At 50.0% G+C, this 27,763-nt stretch overlaps 1 protein-coding gene across 3 annotated transcripts; it reads left to right on the top strand.

Moving 5' to 3' along the window:
* The first annotated feature begins 741 nt into the window (after positions 1–741).
* On the top strand, positions 742–27,462 carry ZNF777 (zinc finger protein 777). 3 transcript variants are annotated; one of them, XM_033863428.2, is made up of 6 exons: positions 742–1,009; positions 5,745–6,605; positions 7,625–7,751; positions 9,846–9,959; positions 22,679–22,930; positions 26,076–27,462. In XM_033863428.2, the coding sequence occupies exons 2-6, from the start codon at positions 5,760–5,762 to the stop codon at positions 27,230–27,232; spliced, it is 2,496 nt and encodes an 831-aa protein (XP_033719319.1). In that variant the 5' UTR covers positions 742–1,009; positions 5,745–5,759; the 3' UTR covers positions 27,233–27,462. The 3 variants fall into 3 exon arrangements, with proteins under 3 accessions (XP_033719319.1, XP_033719318.1, XP_019789472.1); XM_033863427.2 differs by lacking the exon at positions 742–1,009 and adding an exon at positions 1,220–1,749; XM_019933913.3 differs by lacking the exon at positions 742–1,009 and adding an exon at positions 2,263–5,170.
* Positions 27,463–27,763: the final 301 nt, after the last annotated feature.

Here is a 27,763-nt window from a genome sequence, read left to right as displayed (position 1 = left end):
CTCTATCTCAAAAACATAATGATGTACGAAAAAAAGCAAGTTCCAACAGGATATGGACTGAAGTACATCATTCACATAAAAATTTAAAATACCAAAACCAGCGGTATGCACTGTTTACTGACACGTGGTAGGAGAAGCACCGGGAAGGGAAGGGAAAGGATTGGGTGGCCCCGGCCTTCTCTCTACCCGTTACTTTCCATTTTTAAAGAGAGATCTGAGCCGACAGCAGACCAAGTCTTGCTCCTGTTGCCTCCCAGGGCAAGTGCCCTGGGCGGGACCACCACGCCCCCCCGTGCCTTTAGGTGAACAAATATAGTCTACTTTTGTCTCTTCTTAAGTTAGTTCCAGTTGGGTTTTCATCACTTGTAACCAGGAGGCCTGCTTATACTTTCTTTTTAAGGTCATTACCCGTTCATGCCACCTTGTACGTACTCCCTAAAAATGTGTATAAGTGAACCCGTCCAGGAAAGGGAGTCGCCAGCTCCAGGCTCTCCCATTCCTTTTGGGATCGCTCTGCTGGTTAGAAAGAGCATTCCTACAAGGGACCGAAGGAGCAACTTGGGGTAAACAAGTCACTTCCCCCCCCCACCCCGCCCCCGGCCTCAGTTTCCTCCCAGACGCCGGGTCTGCCCCCTCCAGCCCCAGCTCTCTCTCTGATTCTCGGCATTCTGTCCTTTCAGGTCGAAAACAACACTCGGGCGTTTCACAAAAGCACCCAACCCCCTTGCTCCCCTGGAACCGGGGCTGCACGGAGCCGGTCACATGAACTCCGGGCTTTCTTTAGTGTGACGGGTTTTTTAGATCCCTTTGTGAGCGCAGGTTTTGAAAGGGAACGACCCGGGTTCTGGGTTTGAGAGGAGCGGGAGGATCCGGCGGTTGGAAGGCTGTCGGAGCCAATCAAGCCGCCTCCAGACCCCAGCACGTCGCCTCGGCCGCGCGCTGTTATTTCTCCTCCATTCTCCTGCCTCCGGGTCTCGCCCTAGGGTGCCCGAGGAGGCGAGGACCCCAGGTGAGAGGCCGGGGGCCCCGGGGGATGGGAGGCCCGAGCGGTTCGGCCCGGGCGGCACGACGGGCTGGCCCGGGGCTCAGGGCGTGTCCGTCGCCGCCTGGCTGCTCGCTCGACACTGTTCGCTCCTACCGGCTGTAGATGGAGCTGTCTGGGTTCCTGCAGCCTCCGACGAGCCTCGGAGTGTTTCTCTTTAAACGGCCTGAGAGGGACATGCCTCCCAGGATGCAGTTTGTATCAACATGGCAGCTGCTGTGCAGCTCCCCTGCTGAAGAGGCGCCGGGACGGCAGCGCAGCTCGCAGCCGGGGCCGGGGCCGGAGCCGGGGTCGCAGCCGCGGCCGCAGAGGGGCCGGTGCTGAGGGCCGGGGCCCAGCTCGCGGCCGGGGCGCAGCCCGCCGGGCCGCCCGCACCGCCGCGCGACCCGCTCCGACGCCGCCGCCGGGCTCGGCCGCTCCGTCCCCGCCCGCCCCGCGCAGGCCGGGCCCGACGGCCGCGAGAGCCCGGGCGGGGAAGGCCGGGCCGGGCCGGCGCCGCCTGCGGAGAGCCCAGTGGCCGGCCTGCGTGGGGCCGCGCGGCGGCGGCGGCGGCGGCGGCGACTCCGGCCCGGGCCGGACAGCACAGGGCCATGGCCGAGGCGGCCCCGGCTCCGGTGAGGGCGGCCCGCGCGCGCACGGACGCGCGGACTCGGGGCCCTGGGGACGGCCTGCGCGTCCCGGGCTCGGCGGCCCGGCCTGGGGTCTCGGTAAGGGACGGAAACGCCGCGACGTGGGGGCGGGGGAACCGGAGGTCTCGCGCGCCCCTGCTAGGTGGGGGCGGGGGCTACGCGCGGGGAGCCGTCCGCCGTCCGGGCGCGGCTGAGGGGACGCTTGTGGCCTGGCACGCACGCGGGCCCGGAGGCGGGCACCCGGGCGGCGCGCCTCGTTCTCTGCGGAGCCGGCGCTGCGTCCGTCGGGGTTGCCGCCGCACGTTTTCCGCAGAGCTCGGCCCCGCCGAGACTCTCGCGGCCGGAGCGCGGCGCTGACGCGGCTCTCCCCATTTCGCAGAACGGAGACACTGAGGCACGGACACCTGGCGGCGACCGGCCCTGCCTGCCCCAAGGTCACGTAGCGAGTCAACCATGGCTCGGCGCCCGCGTCCGCAAAAATGCCTGCCTCCGGGCCGCGGGCCTGGACGGGGAGGGGGCGGCCCTGGCGGCGGCCTCCCCTGGGGTGGGGGCCGGGGCCGGCGCGCGGGCGACGCGGCCCGTCGGGGGGGAGGTGACGGCCGTTTGGGAGGCTGGGCAGCGCCCAGCCGAGCGTCCCCGGTGTGAGGAGCAGGTGACCCTCGGGCTCGGGCGCCTCGGCCTCCAGTCTCTGCGTCCGGGGGACCCGGTTGAATTCTGGGTGTCCAGACGGATGGGGTCTGGGGAGCAAGCTACTAAGGGTTTGGGGGCTGGTTTGCCTCTTCAGTGGACCATTCTTAAAAATCAGTCTCAAAGTCTCCCCTCAGACCTGCTCTTTGAGATGCAGTAGCCGTGTTGTGAGGAGGATTGCTGCATGGGGGGCAGTGCCCTGAGCCTCAGTTTCCTGTTGTGTGCAGGAAGGGGTCGGGATATAGGACTTTCTAAAGAGCCTCTCAGGTCTTACAAAAAATGATCATAATAATAAGAATGATAATGATAATATGAATAATAAAACTCTTGGGAAAATAAAATAAAATGATTTTTAAATGCTTAGATCTCCAGGACCCTTGAATGGTAGGTATATAATTCTGGGTGAACCACACTGGGTCATACAAGGCAGTGGCATGGCTTTCTTTATAAGTCAGGTGTGATTATGTATTTTTCTGCCAATGAATGAATCCTGGAGACTCCATCCTCTTAGGATACATGGGGTAGGGAAGGTGGGTTAAATCCTGTGAAATGAGAACCAGAAGAATTCTCCCCCTGCCCCCAAGAGTTTGCGAATGCAGGCTTGTTAATCTCACATTTTATATTTACAGCTCCATTCCTCTCTTTGGCCATTTCTTTCTGCTTAGGGTGGTATCAAGCCACAGGTTTACTGGGACTGGTGAAATTACAGCAAGGGGCTTTTATTTGGGGGTGGCGGAGGGGATGTGCTCCTGTGGCCCCTCATTGCTCTACAGTCCTCCAAATCCAGAAATGGACAGAGACGGTCTAATAATAGAGAGCAAAGAACTGGTATTTTCCTTTGAGCTGTGAGTAGACTAGTTAGCAAAGATGTCTTGCGCTAATGGCTTAATTTACTGTCCTGAAGCTTCTCTTCATTGTTTCAGTTAAGCCCCTGTATTACTCAGGGGGACTAACTTGGCCCCTGGGGATTTCCCCTTCCTCCTACTAGTTGTAGGCAAATACCCTAATCCCCCTGTGAGGACAGGGCCATACATGTGCCTGTTGTGTTGCATTATGCTCGTCACTTTCCCTGTGTCTGAGGCTCCTATCCCAGAGGTCGTCCAGCCTTGCCCTCGCCTGTGAAGAGTTGAGAGGTGGCTTAGTTGTCGACAAGCCTTCAGTTTCAGGGCTCTGTGATTCCCTTGAAAGTGCTCGCAGGATTTGGCGTATGTGCCCATGTGTGTTTTTTGAGGGGGAGAATCCATAGTTTTCATCAGCTTTTTCAAAGGGGTCCCTGACCCTAGCATTAGATGGAAACGTCTATGGGCAGGACCTTCCCACAGGTCTTTGTTTAATCTCCAAGCCTCCGAATCTTAGAGGTAAAGAGGATTCAGAACACATACTGACCAGCTGTCTCATCTGACAGATGAGGCCTAGAGGCGACCTACAGTGTAGGCGGAAGCCCAGGCTCTGGAGCCAGACTGCTGTGTGACGTTGGGCCAGTTACTTGGCCTCTCCAAGCCTCCACAACTTCCTGTGCTAAGTGTGGATAAGAATTCTAGTGGTCCCTGTTTATAGGGTTTTGTGGAGAGTAAATTAGATAATCCTTTAAAACACAGTTCATGGCGCATAAATGCCAGAGAGTTGTCAGGGCTGACTAATTAGCCCTCACATCTGGTTCCCTGCAAAGCTATTGGGTCGTACCATCTCAAAAACCTTTTGCCTGAACAAGGCCTTAAATCTTCCATCCTTGTCTTAAAAGCGTGATGCTGTCTCAGTTAAGCTACACATAAGTGAATGAATGAACAAATGAAAGAAAGAAAGCAACAGAAGGTATAAATAGGTTTAGATGAGTCTTTGATAGATGACGCAAGGCACTTCATTATTAACTCTAATAATTTCTTTGTAACCCGGTCATTTATACTATTCGTCCAGTAGACATTTGTTGGGCACGTACTGTATTTCAGAGTGGACACCAGGAATATGCTAATTTTCAAACGAAGAAAAGGGACATTTCAGTTACTTTAAAGCCCACTTCTGTATGGCACACAGTAATTGGCCATTCAGCAGATTGAGCGAAGGAAGGGTATGAGGGAATGGACAAACATTGATATGGAAGAAACTCCGTTCAGTTCCAGTAAACATGCTGACATTCTGGATAGACAGATACAGAGCTGGTCACTCAGAAGACCTTGGCTTCACTTCTTTGATGACACAAGCACTCCCTGAACATGGACATGGCAAGGTGGGGAATGGGGAGAGTGTGAATAATTGAAACCCCCTTCAAGTAATTGAAGGACTCGGTCTTTATTCTGGTTCTGGTCCCCACCAACCTTGACACAGCTCTCAGAACTGGTTGACTTCAGCTTTGCTTCTGGTCCTTCCAGGCCTCCTTTCCTCCTCTTTCCCCAGCTCATGAGCCATGGGGAGGACTCCGGATGGCCAGGGTCCACCTACCCGCCGGGGACCATCAGCCCCGGGAACCTTGGCTCCCTCAGGAGAGTCTGAATGGCTACTCCCACACCTGTCTCAGTGTCTGTCTGTCTGTCTTCTCTGTGTGTAGCAGGAGCCAGCCTGAATGCACGGTAGCCCGTTCAGCCTCTCCAGCAGGGGCTGGGTCCACTGAGCGTGCCTCAAAGGCAAACCTCTACCATATCAACCCTTTGAGAAATGTTATTAAGTCAACAGTGCAGATTTTATCAAGGAGTCTGGGAAGCTTAAGGTACTTGTGTGTCATCGCTGTTGGACAAAGTGAGGGAAAGAGCATGGGTACCACGACTGCCTGATAATACAAGTAGAAGCGGTGGGACTGGATGTCAAGCTCACCTTCGGGGTAAGTGCCTTGACAGAACCAGCCCCAGCTTGCTGGCAGTCTTAGGCTAGCCTGGCATTGACAAAATTCTGCTCTATTGTTTTTCAAAGTTTTATTCTATGTAACGCTCAATGCTCGAAGAACTCAGTGAGGCAGCAGCTGGGTCAGGTGTTAATGACCCTTATTTGGTGGCTGAGGTCGCTGAGAACAGAGGAGTTGAATAATTGGGCCAGGGCAACCCGGGCAGCATTGGTGTAGACAGGACTGAACGCCAAGTGTTCTGATTCAAGGCCAGTATCCTTTCTCCTCTCCACACCACTACTCACGAGATGACACCTGTGCAGTGTATGTTGTGAAAAAGGAGATGGCTCTGTAGAAGCAGAAGGTGGCATAACCATCTTTTATTTGTTGTTATTAGCAGTTGTCATTGATGTGTAGATCAATGCTAGGGTCTCAAGAAGAGATTCATGTCCATGGAACATATCTTATTGCTGCGAAGCCTGAAGCCCTTTTAATGTAGGTGCTTATTTTGGGGGATTTATTTGCCAGCTGGAGACTCTGGCCTTCAGTCCTGTCCTTTCTTTCTGGAACACAGGTCCAGCAGCTGGACATGGAGACCCAACGCTCCTCACCTCTGTCATTCCCCAACGTTGTGCAAGAGGAAACCCCGCGTCAGGCCCCTGCTGGACTCCCTCGAGAAACTCTGTTCCAATCCCACGTTCTTCCCCCCAAAGAAGTTCCTTCTCTGTCTCCCGCCATTCCCCGGCAAGGCTCCCTACCCCAGACTCCCAGCGCTCCCAAGCAACAGACTTCTGGCCGAATGCCGCATGTGCTCCAGAAGGGACCCTCACTCCTGTATCCTGCCGCTTCCGAGCAAGAGACTCAGATCCAGGGCCCCCTGACTTCCCAAGAAGAGGCCCCGTATCTACCCCCAGCTGCTGCTGAACCAGAGATCTCGCTTCTCTCCCACTCCACCCATCATCAAGAAGCCCCACTCCACTCCCCCGAAGTTCCCGAGAGAGACCCGTTGACCCTTTCCCCCACAGTTCCCGAGACTGACATGGACCCCCTGCTCCAGAGCCCGGTTTCCCAAAAGGACACCCCCTTCCAGATCTCTTCTGCGGCCCAGAAGGACACACCACTCCCAACGGCGGAGATCACCCGCTTGGCCGTGTGGGCTGCCGTCCAAGCGGTGGAGAGGAAACTGGAGGCCCAAGCCATGCGGCTCCTGACCCTGGAGGGCAGGACTGGGACAAATGAGAAAAAGATAGCCGACTGTGAGAAGACGGCCGTGGAGTTTGCAAACCACCTGGAGAGCAAATGGGTGGTGCTGGGGACCCTGCTGCAGGAGTACGGGCTGCTGCAGAGGCGGCTGGAGAACATGGAGAACCTGCTGAAGAACAGAAACTTCTGGATTCTACGGCTGCCCCCGGGCAGCAATGGAGAAGTTCCCAAGGTAACTTTATCCCAACCGGGGCTTCCCGAGGAGTGACCGGGACTGGAATGTGTTTTAGGAATTTAATATCAAAGAAAGGGAAAGCCGTGGTTAAGAAGGAAAACAGTATGATGATACCTAGTCACCAACTTCACATTGCTGAGAACAGGACGCAGCAAAACCAAATGATTTCTCCTGTTGATAAAAGCATAGGCTATAGATTAGAGAGACGACCTAGTGATGGGGGCTGTCAGTGTAGAAGGCGTTCAGTCTGTGATGTCTGAGGATAAAAGGCAAATTGAAGGCCAAGTGGTCGAGCTGTGGACAAGTGTGAACCTGTGTGGTTCCCCGTGGAGGTGGAGGGAGGACGTGGTGAAATGTTACAGGGCGGTGTCCTGCTCAGCATTTTTATCAGTAAACTCATAAATCACGTTAACGCCAGTAAAAATATGATTTCCAGAGGTATCCTAAAGAAACAGAGGATGGTTAGATTTTTGTATTGTTTCCCAGAGGAAAGCACTTAAACGTGAACTGGTTTTCTTCCTGTTCTTTTATGCCACGGCCCCTTTTCACAGCCTCATGGAGGGAAAACGCGTGGACCGTGTTGCCTAGGCCAGCACTCTGCAGATTGTATTGTGTACAGGAATCACCTGGGGATCTTACTAAAGGCTGAATCTGAATTAGTGAGTCTCGAGTGGGGCCTGGGAGCCTGCATTTCTAGCATTCCCCAGTGGTGCCATGGCTGCTGGTCCACACTTTACAGCAGTAAGGACTGTCCTGTTAGAGAGGGAAAGGACCAGACATCACGGGGCCCCGACTCTCTCGGGCCAGGACAGTGGCTGAAGCCTCCTGATTTCTAGAGAGGTCCTTGGTGAAAACCCACAGCTCGGCCTCTGGGCCTTTCCCACTCCAGTCCTAAGAGTTTTGAAACAGGCCCAGGGGGCCAGAGCCATTGGCAACCTTCAGATCTGGCGGCTGAGGGCCCGTGATGCCTTCCTGTTGGTCCGAGCTGTTGTGTGGAGCTTGTTGTGTGGTTTCAGGTCCCTGTGACGTTTGACGACGTGGCCGTCCATTTCTCGGAGCAGGAGTGGGGGAACCTGTCCGAGTGGCAGAAGGAGCTGTACAAGAACGTGATGCGGGGCAACTACGAGTCTCTGGTTTCCATGGGTAAGGAGACGGCTTCGCTGCCCGCGGCTTCCCGCCTGCTAGCTGGGGGTTCCTTAGGAGTCCCGGGAGCTCTGAACTCCCAGAGACAATTTTCGAGAGCACAGCAAATGAGAGCAGACACCCATATACCCACATACCTCAGCACAGCACAGATCAGCACAGCTCGTAAGCAGAGACCCCCCCCTCTACCCGCGGGGGCCAGGGGACAGACTCAGACGTCAGCAGTCTCTCACCTTTATATTATTTTCCCCATGGCCCCTATATACATATATATACATACATACACACATATATATATATATATATATATATCTTGAAATTAGTTTCTCCAGCAAACTATTATTAAGCACAGTGTGAGGTGCTTTATGAGAATGACATTTAATCCTCACACCTTGCCCGTGTGGGAGCTAGGACAGGTGTCAGCCCTCCTGATAGACCGCCTAGGTGGCTGAACACTGTCGTCGATTGAGAGCTTACGTCCCCCAGGTTCTCATCCCGCTCGTGCAGAGACGAGGTATGACCTGGGGAGTAAACGGTCGTCCTAGGTCCCTGCCAGGGAGTCGCGATTTCACTGGGATCTCTCATACCCCACAGTCGGTGGAGTCTTGTTTTCGCTAATGGGAGTATTTGAGGATGAGGACCTGGGAAAATAGGCTTTAGTCTTATATGTTTCCTTTTCTCCGATATGGGGAACTCTTTGGGCACAAAAAAAATTAGAAAAACATTAAATAAGCTGCTGTATAGAAAATCTGATCCTTGCTGGAATTGTTAATTTTATACATATATACCTCTCCATGGGGTAACTTCTTATTTTTTTCTGTTCTTTTTAAAGTATATACATAATTGTGAAAATGGAACAATTTAGATTTGTAAAACAAAGAGCAAGAGCAATCCCCACCCCCAGCCAGCACCGCTCCCCAGAGGTAACCACCGTGAACCCTTGGGCCGATATTGTTTCTCATCATTTTGCTGCACGCGTGCACACGCGGTTTGTGGTTTGCACAAATAGGATCCTTCACTTATTTTACCTAACAGTAGTCAGAGACAGCTTTCCATGTCAGCGCGGAGGCCTGCTCGAAAGACAGTGCAGTGTTCCCGCTGAACCGTCGGGCTGTTGATATAGAACTATCGACGCGCAGCAGCCTGAGTCCCTCTTCTCACTGCCACAGAGGGTTGCAATCAGCATCTCTATCTGTGCTCTTCCGCGAGTATTTCAGTGGGATGCCTTCCAGGAGGTGGGTTTGCGGAGGAAAGAGGGTGTCGTTTACAATGTCACGGGCACTTCCACGGGCCCTACCCAGGGCTGTGTATGTTCACGTAACAGAGTGTGACAACGCCATCTCCACACCCGGGCCGGAACTGAGGTTCTCCTATTGTAAAGATTCGTCTTTTCTGATGGTGAAAAATGACGCCGCATTCTTGTAACGTGTATCCCTTTGATGATCAGGGAGCTTGTGCATCTTTTAATATGTTTATTGGCCATTTGCATATTTTCTACGAATTACCCATTCATATCTTTGATTTTTTATTTTACTAACTGTAGAGGCTCTTTATATATAATTACGGACATTAATCCTTTGCCTTATTTTTTACAAATGTGTGTGTGTGATACTATTTTCTCCAAGTTTCTTTATCTTTTAAATTTATTTCCAAAGAACTTTAACTTTTTGTAATGTAAAAAAAAAAACCTATCAGTGTTTTGTTTCATGGCTTCTATATTTTATCAAGATCAGTTTTTTAATTTATAAAATTTCAAATATCTTCTCCCTTTGTCATGAAAACCTGAGCTGGCATTGGCCACCTGTGAGCCACAGATGACCAGTTTCCATCAGTGGGCAAGTGGTGCCCCAGAGCTGGTGCCGCTGGGAGGACCCAGGGCGCAGTTAACACACACACACATGCACACACACGTGTGCGCACACCCACTCTGTGTGCACCGAGGAGAAGGGCTGGAAACTTGGCGCTTCCTTCTGCAGCATTGCCGGCCTTGGGTAGGGCAACTGCTCCCGATGTCCCACTCACACAGGTGACATCTTTGTAGCATCCAATGCGAACTCATCCCATAGGATATCTTCTTTGCTTCCTCCTGCGCAGACTATGCAATTTCCAAACCAGACCTCATGTCTCAGATGGAGCGCGGGGAGAGGCCAGCCATGCAGGAGCAAGAGGACTCAGAAGAGGGCGAGGCGCCTGCGGACCCCAGTGCCGGTGAGTGGCTGCCAGGCGGCACGGGCTGTTACAACCCACCGTGGGCCCCGGAGGGCTGTGTTAGCAGGCTGAGTGCCTCAGGGAAGCCTGCAGGTGCTGGGACCTGCCTGGGGCCTCCTTGATCGCCAGTGGCCCTAGCGGCTGAGCTAGGAATGCCGTTGCGGTCATTGTCTCGGGGAGCTTTTGACGCGACCGAGCGTCACCTCACTCTTTGCGGGAAACAGAACCAAAACTGGCAGAAAGGCGTTCCCTTGTCAGGATGCTGGTGTGGGTGAGCCTCGAGCTCCCAGAGGAGGGCCACTGGTCCTGTGGCCGGTGCGTGGAAGGACAGGGACAGACACGGACTTTACCCGAAGCATCCTCCAGTGTGTGGGGCGGGGTCCAGACGAGGCAGTGAGGTGAGGCGGTGGAGAAGCGCAGGCCGGCCTGGCCGCGGGCTCGGGTGCAGACGCCAGCGTCGGGCTGCTGGCGCTTGAACCCCGGCTTCTCTGCGTCCTCGCCCTGTGGTTTTTATTACTCGGCCTTTTGGAGGCCCGCTTTCTCATCCGTGAAACAAAACTGGGACTGATAGCCAGGGCTTGGCATGCTGACCGGCAGGTTCCAGTGGCCCAGGACACGCCAGCTGCTGTGTCCGTCTGCGTGGGGAGCCGTCCCTTCCCCAGCGGCCGCTCAGCAGCCCTCACACTTGCACGGCAGTGCTTTCGGGGTGTGGTTCGTTCTTTGGAATTGCCCTTGGCCTTGCATCACTTCCCTTGAAGGTCTTCCGTGGGAGGAGATCCTTGTCCTTTGTAGCCAGATGTCATGGGTGATCCTGTCTTTTGAAAAAGGAGGATAATCTAGCAGGAGAACTCACTGGGGCCAACAGCCAGGTCTTGTATGAAGTAATATCATCGACTCTGGCACCAGGAGGAGGTCCAGAATCACATGCAGGCATGTCGGCCCCATGGAGTGAGAGCAGAGGTAACTTCCAGAAGAGGCAGGACCCTGAGGAAAAATAAGTGCTGGCGTGTTTCAGAGAAACCCTAAGCCATCATCACTCTCTAGAGATTTGTCTGGAGATTGAAGTGGAGGGAAGAGGCAGATCCTGAATTCATTCTGGAAGACAAAAAAGATGGATTTAAAAGTAGATGAGGTGAGGGGCTTCCCCGGTGGTGCAGTGGCTGACAGTCCGCCTGCTGATGCAGGGGACACGGGTTCGTGCCCCGGTCCGGGAGGATCCCACGTGCCATGGAGCGGCTGGGCCCGTGAGCCATGGCCCCTGGGCCTGCACGTCCGGAGCCTGTGCTCCGCAACGGGAGAGGCCACAACAGTGAGGGGCCTGCATACCGCAAAAAAAAAAAAAAAAAAAGTAGATGAGGTGAGAGTGGGTGTCGTGGGACAGGGTGTGGCACGGGGCAGAGTGATCTTTTGTTTGGAGGAAAACAAGTGTGTATGTGAAAGGTTTGAGTGGCCGCATCCAAAAACAGGTGTCAGTGGGAACGGAGAGATTCAAAGGAGAAGAAATCAGAAAGAGGGCTTAGGAGGCAAAGAATGAGAAAGGGGAGGGGTGGTTTGTGGTAAAAATCCTAGAACCCATCCGATGTCCCCGTGGGGTTTTGTGGTCCGGGTACTGCTTTTGTAGCATCTTCTTAGAAGGGCTGGGATGGGAACGTGGACCCCTTCCTCTGTCTGCTTGTTCACACTCTCATCACAGGTGGGCCTCCCACAAAGTGGGGCCAGAATTGAGAGCAAATAACTCCAACCCCCTCGGCCCCAGGCGGGGTTCGTTCTGGCACAGGCGCGTCTAAGGCCAGAGCTTCTGTGGGCAGCGGCGGCCTCACAGAGGCTGCCTTGTGTGGCTGGAATGTGCCATTTGTTCCACTAACCGTCTCAGCCACTAGGAGCCTGACTGGAGGGAGGACAGGCGAGGACTGAGAACCACTGCCCCATGGGCCAGCTGTAAACTCGCACTTCTGTGTGTGTGCAAGGCCCTGGCCTCGGGGTAGCAGGGTTGTCCTGTGAGTCTGCAGTTATCAGAGCCAGTGGTCACCTGTCATTCGTGTGTCCTCCCCCTTAGAAGAGTGGCCACAAGGCCAGCCCTGGGCCAGACCCAAAGGGTGATACCAATTGAGAATTTTCATGGTTCCAAGTACACCAAACATGACAGTTTTGGGAACTGGCTGAGTAAATGCATTCAGTAAACTAGTATTTATGGTTGGGGTCCCTAAGGGCAAGGAGACCTGAAGGTGACTCAGATAGCGACCCAGCTCTCAAAATCCTCCAAGCTGGGGCTCCCATTCATGGCTCTTTAAGGGCGAACAGGAGGCCTGGGGAAGCCAGGGACCATTGTCACCTAACAAATTAGCAGAATAAAACAAACAAGCCAGAAGCCATGGCTGAAATCCAAGTTCTCATACAGTGTACATAGTTTCAGTCTTTTTAAAGAGCAATTTGATATTTTCTGGTCTTCAAATATGTTTTAAATATTTAAAATGTTCATTTACTTAACCTAATAATTTCCTTTCTGAGAGTCTATAGCCTAGAAAAGAATCCAAAAATATGGATTAAGATGTACAAATATTATATTACATTATGATAGACGGTTATACAGCCACTAAAATCACACGTGAAGAGTTTTTACACCATATTTTCACTTGTATGTTTATTATTAAGTTCATCTAATATTTTTTGTACCAGGTACTATGTCAAGAGACTGATGTTAACAAACTAAACACCCCACATATGTAAAAATACAGCCAGCCACTGTGATAGTGTTGTGGAGACAGGCATCCAGGGCTCTGGGACACACAGCAGCAAAGGCCTTACTGGGACCAGGTGCTCAGCAAAGGCCTCGGAGGAGGTGGGATTTTTAGTGGAAGCACAAGTGGGAGTTCCCGTTACTCGGAAGAGAACTCCTCAGAGGGAGGAAAGACTGGAAGCGAGGGGGCTCTCTTTGTAGCCCAGGTAGGAGGCCTGGCATAGCCCAGGGAGCACCATGGGTATTTGCGAGGTGTATTTTGGCGTCGGTGGCTGGCGGATGTCGAATATGAGGAGAGGGGGTCCCACGGATGAGTCCAGGTCGTGACGTGAGTGAGAGGGTAGGTGGGGGACGACAAGAGGTTCCAACCCAGAGAAACGACAGGAACGCGTTAGGTGTGAGGTCCCAGGACACGTCCAGGAGGTGGTGTTGAGAAAGCAGCTGAACAAAGGAGGCTGGAGCTCACAGAAGAGTGAGGGCCTTGGTAGCGTGGACGGGATCAGCTTTCCCAGCCTGGATGGGAGAAGAGCAAGAGCACAGCCTGTGCCCTTGGCTTGGAGCCCTGACTGTTAGAGTAGATTTGGAGAGTTGGAATATCTGGGTCTGGGTGGAGCCCAGGTGTTAGTTTTGTTTGTTTTTAAGCTTCCAAGATGATTCTCATGTGCAGCCAGGGTTGAAAACCACTGCTGTAGGATTTGGAAAAAGGAGGAGGAACCAGAAGAAGCAAAGGAAACAGGAGTGGCCAGAAAGGTAGCAAGAAATCAGGGTGGTGCATTGTTGGGTATTTCAAGAGAAGAGTGTTTCAGGAAGGAGGGAGCGTGGGTAACAGTGTTGAATTCTGCAGTGTGGTTTAGTTAGGCAAAGACTGCGCGAAGTGTCCATTGGATTTGCAGATTGGCAGCATCAGTGACCTTAGCAAGAAAGAGAAACGTTGGCGGCACGACTGAGGTGGAAGCCTGTGAGTGGGTTGAGGAGTGGATGGGAGGCGAGGAAGTGGAGATTGTTCCAGTGTAGCTGTGGGTGGGGAAGAGAAACGCTGGCGGGCCGGGCAGCGTGGGGACTCTTGTTTGCTTAAGATGGGGATTGCCGAAGCCTGTTTGACATGTTGACAGGAATGAGCCAGTTGATACGGGAAGTTAATGGTATAGAAGTGGATAATGTAGGGACTTCCCTGGCGGTCCAGCAGTTAGGACTCCGCACTTTCACTGCCGAGGGCCCAGGTTCGATCCCTGGTCGGGGAACTAAGATCCCTAAGAAGTGAGAGTATATTACTTCTTATTCAGTAAAAATAAGTTTTTTAAAAAACAACGCATGAAGAAAGACTCCAAGTTAAAGGTGGCAGATTGACCGTGTGTTTACTCCCACCTCCCCAAGTCCTTCTAAAACGAGAGCGAAGGGACTTTTTTTAAAAGGAACGGACAAGGAGACAACGGCAGCTAAGTTTTGGAAGGCTGAGAGCAGATGGCTGGGTGATCGCTGATTGAGAAAGCAGAATCCAAAATTGGTGTTAGGGAAGAAACCCAGTTTGCACTCCACCCCCATCCCTGCTCAAGACTCGGGAACTAGCAGTACCAGAGGTTCCAGGTGTCTGGAAATGGGGGTAAAGGTGAGGCTAAAAACAGAACATTGGTCAAACATCTTAAGAGGCCTTTAAACACTGCCATTTCCCTCCATTGCCTCACCCGACCGTGGTAGGTGACCAAGGCTTATTCTCTGGAGATGGTGAACAACAGGGTTTCTGGACGTGGACACCAGGCGTGATTGGGGTGGGTGCCATGTTGAAAACAAGGGAATGAGTGAAGCTTGACAGAGATGTTGAGATCTCTAGCCTTCTTCCCTAACCTGAATCCCAAAATGATGCTCACATCCAAGATTAAACCCTCAGGGCAGGATATTGGAAGAGTCTTATCTGGAGATGCTTGGGGCCAGCCCAGGAGATTTCCCAGGGAGATGATCTAGCTAAACAATCCTGCTGGGAAACCGAGCCCTACCTGAATGCACCAAACTTGCAATTCTCTTCTGACTATTCAACTTTTAATATAAATGGACAACCAAGAACCACAAGGCATTTGGGAAGAGCCTCTAATATACAGAGACAAAGGAGACAAAAAGCAGAAAAAATAAATTTCAAGGAAACAGAGACCATACGGGGTGGGGGGGGGAAATATGTTTAAATACTTATATATAGTTATACATTTAAAATATACATTTTTTCATATTCCTTAGAGAGATAAAAGAAGTGAATGTATCCATGACAAAAGTATAATGCTTATCTAAAAAAAAATAGAAAGGAACTCTTAGAAATTAAAAATATAATAATGCAAATTAAAAACTCAGTAGCACTGTTAGAAAATAAAGTTGAATACACAGCCCAGAAAATAGAGCAAAAAGACAAAAAAGAAAATAGGGAGACAATAAGAAAAGTAAAGGATGGAAGTCTAATGTCCAGATAATAGAAATATCGGGATAAAAAATAGCAAAAACAGGGAGAAGGGAATTAGAGATGAAAGACTTCAGGAAAAATTCCCAGCGCTTAAAGACAGCTTTCCAGATCGTAGAGCCCGCCAACTGTCCAGAACAGTGGATGAAAATTGATCCAGCCTTAAATACTTCAGCAAGAAATTTCAGCGCAACTGAGGACCCAGGAGATCTGACAAACTTCTGGGAGAAAGACCAGGTTCATACAAAGGAACAAGAATTAGAATGGCATTGGACTTTTCAACAGTATTGGAAGCTACAAGACCGTAGGATAATTCCTTTAAAATTCTTTAAATTTTAAAATTGGAAAATATTTTCTAACATTCTAGAATTTGATATCTAGACAGACTAATCTAATTAAATATGAGAGTGAAATCGAGATACTGAGATGTTCAAGGTCTGCCATGCGCCCTTTCTCAAGCTGGGGCAGGTACTTTGCCAAATGAGGAAGTAAACCAAGAAAGAGGTGTAAGGAGCTCCAGCACAAGAGAGGGGAAGGAATCCCTGGGGTGCTGCCGAAGGGGATCCCCAAAAGACAGCTGTGGATCTGGAGGCACCAGTCCACACTGGAGCATACCAGAGGTTCCAGAAAATTTTTCTTCAAGTAGGTAAAACCGAGGAATCCCCATTATGTTTGGATGTTCTGAGAGGAGAGTTATAGAGCAGGGTGGGGGGAGACACTGGAGCTGACTTAGTGGTAATTAATAGTAAGCTAAGCAAAAGAAAAGAAAACTAGCTCCAGGGGAAGCAAATAGGTTTACAGGCATAGAAGAGTACTTATAGTATGCTACATGGTTCAATTTTTTTTTTTTTTTTTTTTTGCGGTACGCGGGCCTCCCACTGCTGCGGCCTCTCCCGCCGTGGAGCACAGGCTCCGGACACGCAGGCCCAGCGGCCATGGCCCACGGGCCCAGCCGCTCCACGGCGTGCGGAATCCTCCCGGACCGGGGCACGAGCCCGCGTCCCCCGCACCGGCAGGCGGACTCCCAACCACTGCGCCACCAGGGAAGCCCTACATTGTTCAATTTTAAATAGCACTTACATAATCCAATCATGTAAACACCCAACATTAATTCAACCAGAATTACAGGCTGGGAAAAATCAGGGATTTGGAAGAGATGTGGATGGTTGGGGAAGAGGTGGTCCTTACCTCCAGCTCTTGGAAGTCAGTAGATTATGCTTAAAATTGAAAACTCAAGGAGTAGCAATGCCATTATGTTATGTAGAGTTATGAATATAAGTGACAAAAGAATCAGCTAGAAGAATTGAAAGTGATTGCCTCTGGGGAGCAGGTTGGGGGGTGGAGGGGAGCTTCTTAAAAATGAGGTTTGAAGAACCCTTCATCCCTCTGGCCTATGTGTACATATAACTTTTTAAAGAAGATTTTAAAAATTAATATACCGAGGTTTAAAAAAATCTAACAGAAAGTGTAGCCATGAAAATGTTGGAAAGCCCATGGCAGCCATCATTTCTGTGCTTTGAGCTGGTGGAGAAAGTTAATGTGGCCACGCTGGTTTTTACTTTCCAATGAAACTCTGAAGTTGCGTCAGTGTAATTCAAAAAGAAAAAATGCAGAGAAAGTGAAAGTCCCATATAATTCTCCCTTAAGAATCAACAGATCGGGGCTTCCCTGGCGGTCCAGTAGTTAGGACTCCACGCTTTCACTGCCCAGGGCCCGGTTCAATCCCTGGTCGGGGAACTAAGATCCCACAGGCTGCACGGTGTAGCCAAAAAAAAAAAAAAGAGAGAGAGAGAAGAGTCAACAGCTTATTCCTTCCAATTTATGTGCGTATAGTCACACACACGCACGCGCACACACACACACACACACACAGCCTTAATTATATAATACTTTCTCATTGTTAAAAAAATTTCTTCAAACAATATAGAAGTACATTGTTTAGAACTTGCTTTTTCCAAAAATATCTTTGACATCTTTACATGTCAACATGTAAGTCTCTTTTTTAAGTAGCAGACTGTAGTATTCTGTATATTGATATCATACTTTAAACAAACTCCCGTTGATATGCATTTAGAGTCTTCACAAGTTTCAGTGCTTCATTAAACATCCTTTATAAGTAAATCTTCATGTACTTGTCTGAAACTTATTTAGAAGTAGACTTTCTGGGTCAAAGGATATACCCATTTAAAACTTTAATAAATATGAGCAAATGTCCTTCAAAACAATTGTGCCACTTTACACACCCTCATCTATACATGAGAAAACCTGTTTCCCCACACCCATGCCAATAGGTGGTATTATCTTTTTATTATTTGCCGGAGTGATGGGTAGAAAAGACAATATTTTGATGTTTTCACGCCCTCTGTAAGAGTGATGTTGAGCATATCTTCACGTATTTGTTGGTCACCAGTATGTCTTATTTATGAATTATCCTTTGCCCATTGTTCTTTTGGATTATTCATCTTTTTATTATTGATTTATAAAAGCTTTTTAAATATTAAGGATATTAGCTGTAGTCTGTCTTACGTATGCAAATATGTTTCCAAATTTATGGTTTACCTTTGTGTGTATCTGTGATGTAGCTGTTTAAAATTTTTGTGTTCCGATTTATTAATTTTAAGTTCCTATGTATTCAGATTTACCAGAAATTTTCTTTATGGTGGGTGGGCTTCATACCAAGTGTAGAAATACTTACTTGGCCTCTTTTATTCAGTAAACATTATGATCACAGGCCATAGACCTATGAGCTTTTCAAAAATCTATAAAAATATTTGAAAGCTGAAATAAGATATTTTTTGCTCCAGAAAATTACAAAATGTAAATAATTAAATGTTTAACTGTGTCTCCCAATATAACATTATACCGGCTTCATTAATTATTAAATTTAGTGTCCACAAACATTTAATACGTTTGAAAACAATTTGTAGGAGAGATTTTTCCCATCTCAGAAGAGTTCTTATGAAGAAATTTGATTACAGAGATTAACAACCTATCACAAATTAAATGTTTCTTATCACCAAACAGTGTCAAGGCAAAGCTACAAAAAATTTTTTCCAAAAAATTTACACCAAGAGATTATAGTTGCTATGTGTTGTGCACATTTAATATGTTTGGTGTGACTGACCAGACAGCTTCCAGAAGGAATCTCTGAAGTCCCAGAGGGTCTCAGGGTAGCCTGTTCCTCAGCTCAATGCTGTTTAGAAAAAAAGAAACGAAAGAAAGAAAGGAAGGAAGGAAGGAGAGAGGGGAAAAAGCTGTGCTTTTCTCTAATGCTAGTATGATTTCGTTATTTATGTCTAAAGTTTTGATTCATCCGTAATTTATTTTGAGGTGAGATATGTGAAGATGGTTTTTTTGGTTTTTTCCTTCTAGTCAGGAAGCCAGCTGTCTCCACTTCATTTGCCTAAACCTTTTCCCACTGGTTTGAAGTGCTACCTTTGGTCATAAACTATATTCCCACAATGTACGTGTCTTTGATTAATTTTTTTAATGGGAGAACAGATTACTGCTTATGAATGCATTCTGGTTGTCAGAAGTTGTTTGGGGCAGAGAGACCTTTTTGGTGGGAAACACTGGTTTCCCTGCTGTGTAACAAGCGGGGGAGAGGCACGAAAAGGTGTAACCGATGCCCATTTCAAGGGCAAAAGAATTAGATGCCATAGAGAGGGGCAGGCGAGTGCTTGGGGGGTCAGAGAAGAGCACGCTCACGATGGGCTAGGAGCGGCCTGGGACGTCTGGTGGAGTGGGGGTCTTGAGGAGAGGTCAGGATGGGAAGGCAGTGGTCTTCAGGCTGCAGTACCCATTCGCCAGGGTACAAGAGACTTTCCAAGAAGGCACAACACAGAGGGCTTTGCGGGTTCAGCTTCCAAGTCTCTGCCCATCTGTTGTCCTTCATAAAGCGTGTCAGTGAGGGTGCTCGACACCTGCGGCCCCTCTAGTGTTGGTCCCATGTCCCATGTCTCCTACCACTGAGAACAAAAGAGGAGGCACCTCCTGCCCATCCTGCCTTACTATGGAGTGTTTCTCTGATGTATAAAAAGGCCTCTGGCTCACGAAACAAAGAGACAAGCCAGAATGTTGGGGGACAGAACCAGAAGTACATTGGTGGCTCTGGGGCCTGGATGGCGAATCCTCTTGGAAGTTAGATCGTTTGGAATACTTAGCTTTCGACAAAATTGAAAGAGAACCTAATTAAGTTGTCAGCTAATAGGTCATTAAAAACAATTTTTGATGATATGTTAACCATGTGCTTTTGCAGTATTTATAATTCAGAAGTTCAGAGAATGGAGTGATGATTCCGTAACAAAGCTCCCACCAGCCCAGCTACAGATCTATGTAAATGAGCTCTTCCAATGGTTATATTTATAAAAATGAAAGATAGGAGCAGATTTTATTCTGAACGCTGTCTCACTCCAGCAATAAGAATATTCATTCTCAGATAAATGAACTAATCGGGGAAAAAGTCCCCATGCATCCTTGTAAGAGATACATTTCCTACAGGTTTTTTGTTTCCTATCTTGAATAATTATTTTTCATTCCACAATAATAATAACTAAGGATGACTTAAGCCAGGCAGACAAGTAACACTTAGAACCCTGTGGTTATTGGAAGTGAAAGCAAAATTAATCTTTCCATTTACATATGCATTTCTGTGCAGTAGATGAGCTGATTAGGAAGGCACCTAAGCATAAATATGGTCTGTTAGGCTAAAATTCTGTGGGTAAAGTGGGAATGGAAATAGAAGTCCATGGTGAAAAGGGATGATCTTAAAACTCCAAGTATCAAAGAAGAACTTGTTCGTGTATTTTTTAAGTGAATAATGGTGGGTTTTAAATTGCTAGGGTTCTTAGATTCCATTGGCAACATTAAATGGCAATGGAAGAGTTTATTTTAAAATATCAATATTTACAGTACTCCAGAAATTACATCCTTAGCAGTGATTGAAGCATTTTGTCTATTTATTCAAAAAGGTGCAAACGGGTACATGGTTTTAAAAACTTATCTTAGGGAGGAGGCAAGCAAAATACCTTCAGGAGTTGTGAAGTCAGGGAAGGTATCTTTCCGACGCTGGAGTCATAGTTGCGGATGTCGTGCAGAGCCCAGAAGAGAGGAGGCCGGAGGAGGGACACGGGAGGAAGGGGATGCAGGGGGATGACGTCGAGCTGGAGCAGGAGGAGGCCCAGGACCTGAGTGTGGATGACTTTATGTTTTTTGTAAGACAGAGAATAGGATGAAGATGTCTTTGGAGAGTCAACTTGGAGGGAAGGTAGGCACGGTCTGCGTGGGAGGCTGTGCGGAGTGCAACCTGGGACAGTAGGGCTGCTTTGTATGCGGTCCGCTCCCCAGCTGTTGGGAATCGATTACTTGGCTGATCAGAGAGGAATTAAAGGACTGCCAAGCATCCGAAAGAACCCAGCTTTAGGTCATGTGGCATCAGTTGCTAGCATGACTGGGCGGTCTGCTTTCTGGGCAACGTGGTTCACTTTAGTGTGGGCGGGACAAGTGGATACGGTGAAGGACAGTGAGGGGCTTCGTTCACTGGGTTCCTGGTGCCTTTTCCTTTTTCCACAGCACTTAATCACCTTCTAACATACCATATAATTTATTATATATAATAAATAATATATATATATAATTTATTAACTATGTTTACTGCCTTATGTGAGATGTAGGAGAGCGGGGAGCTATGTTTTGTTCACTGATGTGTCCCACCATTAGAACATGCGTGGCACATAGGTGGTGCTCAATAAATAGCTATTGAATAAACATTCAAAGGATGAATGAATATGTTCATGCATATATGTTTATAATTTCCTTAATTAACAGTGAGTTTCAGCCTTTAAGGGGCTTTATGCTAGCACAGCTCTGCCCATATGCGAGAAAATAAAGTTGACCCCTACCTCACACTATACACAAGACAAAAAGAAATTTCAGGTGGAATAAAGAGCTAAATGTAAAAAAGAAAACCTGGGAATAAAATCTAGGAGATCAGATGAACCATCTAGGACCAGAGGAGACCCTCTTAACTAAGAAAACCCAGGAGCCGTAAGAAAGAGGGACATATTTGACAAGATGAAAACTTTAGGAAAGTTATATGATAAGAGGTAACACAGAGACAAATGATAGATTTGGGGGAAATATTTGAAATGCCAGTAAGAGAAAATGGGTTATCTTTAATACAGGAATCAAAGGACTCTGACCAATTGACAGAACAGAGTTCACATAGAATCAACTCTAAAAGGCCAATAAATAAAAGAAATGATATTCAAATTACCCTCGTCAGGGAAGTAGAATTAAAGTATCAGTAAGTTATCACTTTATACCCATCAGACTGAGGAATATTAAAAAGAGCAGTGGTGTCTTGCCAGCAGGCACGTGGGGAAAAGGGCTGGTAGAAATGTGAATAGTCACAGCCTGTGGAAAAGCAGTCTGATGACACCTGTCAAAATCTAAAATATTTTAAATTTTTTACCCTGCAGTCCCACTCCTGGGACTCTCATAAAAATAAAAGCACTATTTTATGGTTAGAGATATAAACACATGTTTATGGCAGTGTTGTTCATGGCAAAAGCCTGGCAGCGGAAAGTGAATGTTGTCAATGAGGAAATGGTGGAGCACGTTGCTGTATTATCCTCACCATGGAATGCACGCAGCTTTGAAAAGGAACGCGTTAGCCTACAGAAATCGGTGTGAGGGGATTTCTACACGATATTTGGGTGAGAAAAGCAACAGAGGATTATGTATGAGGCAGTTTTATTTTTTTTAAACCTGTAATGGCCAGAAAGGAAAAACATAGATGTAAACGTGCTGTGATAAATCACTACATAAGCATAGAGAAAAGTGTGAGGGCAGTTACGGGGATTACCTGGGAAGGTCGCACCTGTCGAGTGGGGAGTGAGGCAAGTTAAAAGGGGAAAAAATACTGCACTAAAGAACAAAAATGTGCGCTAGAATCCCGTTTATTGAAAGTGATGCCTATGTGTGTAACGACATTTGAAATTAACCTACAGATGTACAGGCAGATTAAAAAAAAAAATGTCAGGGCCATGTGTGTAATCAGATGCTGTTTAACGCAAAACGAACCCCGCAGCCCCTCTTATGCCTGTAAACGGGGGCCAGGAAGGGGCTGGGGGCCTCTGATCTGTAGGACACCTGGTGGGGAAGTGTTGAAAAGGTGTGCGGGGAGACCAGACGATTAGCCTTTTCTTTATTAGCCTGGTTGAGGGGGAGACAGAGAAACTGTTGCCTTTGGCTGACCTAACCTGGGAAAGGGAATTAGGATCTCTTTCTAAAAGAAACCCTTATTTTAAAATTATAGGGGGTCATGGAAACAAACCTGCGTCTCTTTTAACTTGACTGCAGTTCATATTCAAGGCTACACAGTGTCCGTGCCTACTCACTGCCAACCCAGGATATTTCTTCAGGGTCTCTAAAATAAGAATTTTGGAAATATAAATTCTAGGGCCACAAAACCCTGGGCAGGTGGAATGAACATGTTCTGGATTCTTTTGCCCTCCCCCCACCCCGCCCCCACCTTCTCAGCTCACGACGGCATCGTGATTAAGATCGAGGTGCAGACCAACGACGAGGGCTCTGAGAGTCTGGAGACGCCGGAGCCCCTGATGGGCCAGGTGGAGGAGCATGGCTTCCAGGACTCGGAGCTGGGGGACCCGTGCGGCGAGCAGCCGGACCTGGACATGCAGGAGCCGGAAAACCCGCTGGAGGCGTCCACGGAGAGCTCCGGCGAGTTCAGTGAGCTCAAGCAGATGCTGGCACAGCAGAGAAACTGCGCGGGTGAGTGGGGGGCTGGTGCCTGTGGGGAAGCTGTGGTCTCCTTTAGAGAGGTACTGTGACACTGAGGGCTCAGCAGGTGTGACAGAGCCGAGCATGGCCTTAGGTGCAGCTTCCCTGCCTCGGCATTTAAAAGCATCCGTCTCCCGGCAAGGAAAGAGGGTGTTAACAGCCAAAGACCAGGTCAAATGAGGACATCAGGGGCTGGCGGAGACCATCCCTCCGGCCCCTCCCTCTACAGGCAGAGAAGGCCCCACGCTAGCGGCAATGCTAGAGCTTCCATCTGCTGACGTGTCCTTGGTCATTCCCTTGTCACACTGGAAGCCTCAACTGGCTTGAAGATTTCCACCCCTGAAGAGCACATCTTTGTAAATGGCCGAGGCTGCTTTCTCTGGTAGAATCTAGGCATCATTTTTGTTTAATCGCAAGGCCTCAGGGTCACCATTCTGCACATCCTTGCTCCCTGGGAGGACAAGGAAACAGTGAGGAAGCGGCCTTGCAGCAGCACGGCCAGGACATCTTTTGTGGTCAGTTTTCTGATGCTAAACCATCCTCGCAGGCCTGAGAAAAGCCCTGTCTGATCATTGTGGTGTATTTTTTTAAATACACTACTAGACTTAGCCGCTATTTTATTCAGGAATTTTACAACTATATTCATAAATGAAGTGAACCTGAACTTTTCGGGAATCATCATTAAGATTATACTAGACTTATCAAAGGAACTGGGAAGCTTTTGCTCCTTTTTTCTGTATCCTAAAAATAGTGTGTAAGATAGGAATTCTGCGTGCTCCTTGAAAATTTGGTAGAACCCACTTGGGTTTTGGTTTTTGTATGTTTATGTGCAAAAGAGTCATTAGCCATCATATCAGTTACTATATTATTTATACTTAGAAATGTATCCACATCCATTTTATTTAGGTTTTTAAAAGTATTATTTTGATGATTTAAAAATTTTTTTTTCATTTTATTTTAACCCTTGCAGTTTGCTTTTTTGCACATAAAATATGGACATTGTTCTTGGTCAAAAGATGTGTACCTAACTGCTTATATTTAAATAATTGCATGATATTCGAGAAATCTTAATATACCATGTTGTCTTTCATTAGAGAATAGTGAAAGACACAAGGCAAGTTGTGAGAATTCGTTGAATGGGAGCTTCATAAGAGCAATTCCAGATTGCCCTTTGAACACTCCCATTAATTCTGTTAGTACCATTTAGTAATACTGTAAGCTTTTTGTGGGATTTCGAGACCTGAATTTTAGGCCCAACTGTTTCATTCTTATTTCATTAAGAAAAAACAACTTGGAAACTCAAGGAGAGTTTAAATCTTCCAAGGCCCATACTTCCCCCTCTGCCTTTCATAAACAACCCTATTTTCAGGCTAAACACCAGGGCAATGAGTTACCAACCTCTGAAGCTGCTTCCTCCTTCCTGATCTTTTAAGCATCGTGTTCCAGGGATGTTCTGGGTCACTTCCTGCTGAGAGTCCTGACAGGACCGAGGCAGCATTGTCTTACGACGGGAGGCCTGAGCTGGGACTTGGCACACCTGTGTTCTGATTTTAACACTGCCACTTAACTGGGTTCAGAGGAGTAGCTGGGAGTGCTGTGGCCTAGCGGTCACTGACAAACTTGAAGACCTTGGCCAGGTCACGAACACTGCCAGCTTCAGTTTCCTTATCAGTTGAGGGGACAGACTAGCTGGTCCTTAAATTGCAAGCTCTGAAAAGGTCTGACTTTATTTATTTGGAGACATTACTTGATAGTGCCAAGCTCGGATGCCCCAAGTCTGTGAAATGGGGATAATTCTTGCTTGACGTCTGCCATAAGATATTGTGAACATGAGAGAGCATAGGTGTGAGGTGCTTTGAAAAAGTTCTCATTTGTTTGCTTTTGAGAATTCTGCAGATGCAGACTATTACAGTATTGCATTTTCCATCTCACAGGTGGACTCAAAAGTGAATGACTTTCTCATGTCACACAAAGTCGACAACTAAAAATAGAGCTCCCCAATTAAGTGTTTAGGGAGGGCCAGGTGAGTTCAAGGCACCTGAGAAAATTCAAAGAGGTGCTGGAGGCCTCTCCTTTTCTCTCGGACTTCTCCAGGGACCCTGTAGAACAGCCAGCATCTTAGGTCCTAAAGGGCCAGGCTAGAGGGTGGAGGGCCGGCGGCGGAGGAGGACATCCACCATTTGGGGTGTTCGTGGAACACTCACCACGTGTGGGGCATTGCACACCTGAGCTTGTGGCAAAGGCAGAGGAAACCCCCCACCCCAGCTTCAGGGTCAGGGCTGGTAGAGTCTGTGCAGGTGAGTCATCCACCTGTGCAGGTGAGGTGCCCCATCAGAAGGCGGGGTTCTTAAGTCTCGGGGAGGCACCCCGCACGTGCTAGCAGCTCAGGGGGGCCTGAGGGATGCAGGTCGGGATGGTCAAGCAATGTTTTCAGGAGGAGACAGGATTGGAGCAGGGTGTTAAGTAATGGGCACGATTTGGAGACACGGAGGAGGGTCAGTAAAGACACCTGAGGAGAACTCTCCAGGTGCGTCCAGGAAAGGAGACCAGCGAGGCTGAGCAGAGTTCAGGGAGGCGAGACCACAGAGGGGGACGAGGTCGGGAACTTGATGAGTCAAGACCCTTTTGACTCTGCCGGTAGAAAGCCAATCCTCAAGTGGCTTAAGTAAGAAAGGGGTGTTTATCGGCTTGGAGAGCTGGTAGGTCCTCCAGTATGCCAACCTCAGGCGCCCTGGACCCGCTGCCTCTCCAGAGGGTTCTGCGTCTACGTGCCTTCTTTCCTGCCAGTCCCTGCCCGCCAGCGGCGTCGGGCGATGGGCACACGCAGCGCCCGCGTCCCACCACGAGGATGCCATCGTCCCTGCTTCCTCTGCATGAAATTCCAAGGCAGGTCTCCGACTGGCCCATTTTAGGCCTGGGCTCCTTCCTGAGCCAGGCGCCGCGGCCGGCCCGGCTTCCCTGGGCCGCAGGAGCGGGGAGCTGCGTTTTCCCGAAAGCAGGCCGTGGGGTGGACGATGCCCAGGCAGTGCCGCGGGCGAGGGCGAAGCGGGGCTTACCTCCTCCGGGTTAGGGGCGTCAGGCAACACCTAACGGCATCTTGTCTCTCTCTCCCCCCCGCCGCGCGTCCCCGGAGCAGAGGGCATCGTGATCAAGACGGAGGAGCAGGACGACGAAGACGACGAGGACGACGAGGACGAGCTGCCGCAGCGCCTGCAGCCCCTCGGGCAGCTGTCCGGGAGGTACGAGGCCGGCATGTACCCGCCGCCCCTGCCCGGGGAGCTGTCCCCCGAGGGCGAGGAGAGCCCCCCGCCGCTGCAGCTGGGGAACCCGGCGGTGAAGAGGCTGGCGCCCCCGTCGCACGGCGAGCGGCACCCGGGCGAGAACCGGGGCGCGGCCAGCCAGCAGCAGCGGAACCGCCGCGGCGAGCGGCCCTTCACGTGCATGGAGTGCGGTAAGAGCTTCCGGCTGAAGATCAACCTCGTCATCCACCAGCGCAACCACATCAAGGAGGGGCCGTACGAGTGCGCCGAGTGCGAGGTCAGCTTCCGGCACAAGCAGCAGCTCACGCTGCACCAGCGCATCCACCGCGTCCGCGGCGGCTACGCCTCGCCCGAGCGCGGGCCCGGCTTCGCCCCCAAGCACGCGCTCAAGCCGCGCCCCAAGTCGCCCAGCTCGGGCAGCGGCGGCGGCGGCCCCAAGCCCTACAAGTGTCCCGAGTGCGACAGCAGCTTCAGCCACAAGTCCAGCCTCACCAAGCACCAGATCACGCACACGGGCGAGCGGCCCTACACGTGCCCCGAGTGCAAGAAGAGCTTCCGCCTGCACATCAGCCTGGTCATCCACCAGCGCGTGCACGCGGGCAAGCACGAGGTCTCCTTCATCTGCAGCCTGTGCGGCAAGAGCTTCAGCCGCCCGTCGCACCTGCTGCGCCACCAGCGGACTCACACGGGCGAGCGGCCCTTCAAGTGCCCCGAGTGCGAGAAGAGCTTCAGCGAGAAGTCCAAGCTCACCAACCACTGCCGCGTGCACTCGCGCGAGCGGCCGCACGCCTGCCCCGAGTGCGGCAAGAGCTTCATCCGCAAGCACCACCTGCTGGAGCACCGGCGCATCCACACGGGCGAGCGGCCCTACCACTGCGCCGAGTGCGGCAAGCGCTTCACGCAGAAGCACCACCTGCTGGAGCACCAGCGCGCGCACACCGGCGAGCGGCCCTACCCCTGCACGCACTGCGCCAAGTGCTTCCGCTACAAGCAGTCGCTCAAGTACCACCTGCGGACCCACACGGGCGAGTGAGCGCGCGGGCCGCCCCGTCGCCCCGCCCGAGCCCGGCGGGCGGGGACGGGGCGCCTCTGAGCCCCTTTGCTGTGAGCCCCCCTCTCCCTTCGCCCCTCCTCCCAAGGACGCGGGGTAGTGAGACCAGGTCGCTGGCTGCCGCGTTTCCCCGGGGCCCCAGGGGAGGAGCGCGGACCTGGGGAACCCCTTCGGGCTGTTAATTTCCTTGACAATAAAATGGATGAAACCAATCAGCACGGGGGGCGTGATTTGGCCGCCGGCCACTCGGAGGGGCGGGGCGGGGTCACTTAGTAGGGGATAGAACTTTATAATTACATTTTGGATACTGTGGTTCTATTTGATAATAATAGAGTAATTTTTAAAAGACGAGCGTTTCCTGTTTGCCGTTTTTGTTTGGTTTTGAAGGGGCGGGTTTGAGAAGGTGGCCGAGGTACATGGGCCTAGTGTCAGTGGACAGGTTCTGTTGAGTCCTTTTTCTGTGCTCATCCCCCGTGTTGGGTGGTGAAGGGGGCGCAGATCCCGCCGTTATAA

This window comes from Tursiops truncatus, chromosome 9 (genome assembly GCF_011762595.2).
Source record: "Tursiops truncatus isolate mTurTru1 chromosome 9, mTurTru1.mat.Y, whole genome shotgun sequence".
NCBI classification, from domain to species: Eukaryota; Metazoa; Chordata; class Mammalia; order Artiodactyla; family Delphinidae; genus Tursiops; species Tursiops truncatus.
This window is presented reverse-complemented; position numbering and strand designations above follow the sequence as displayed.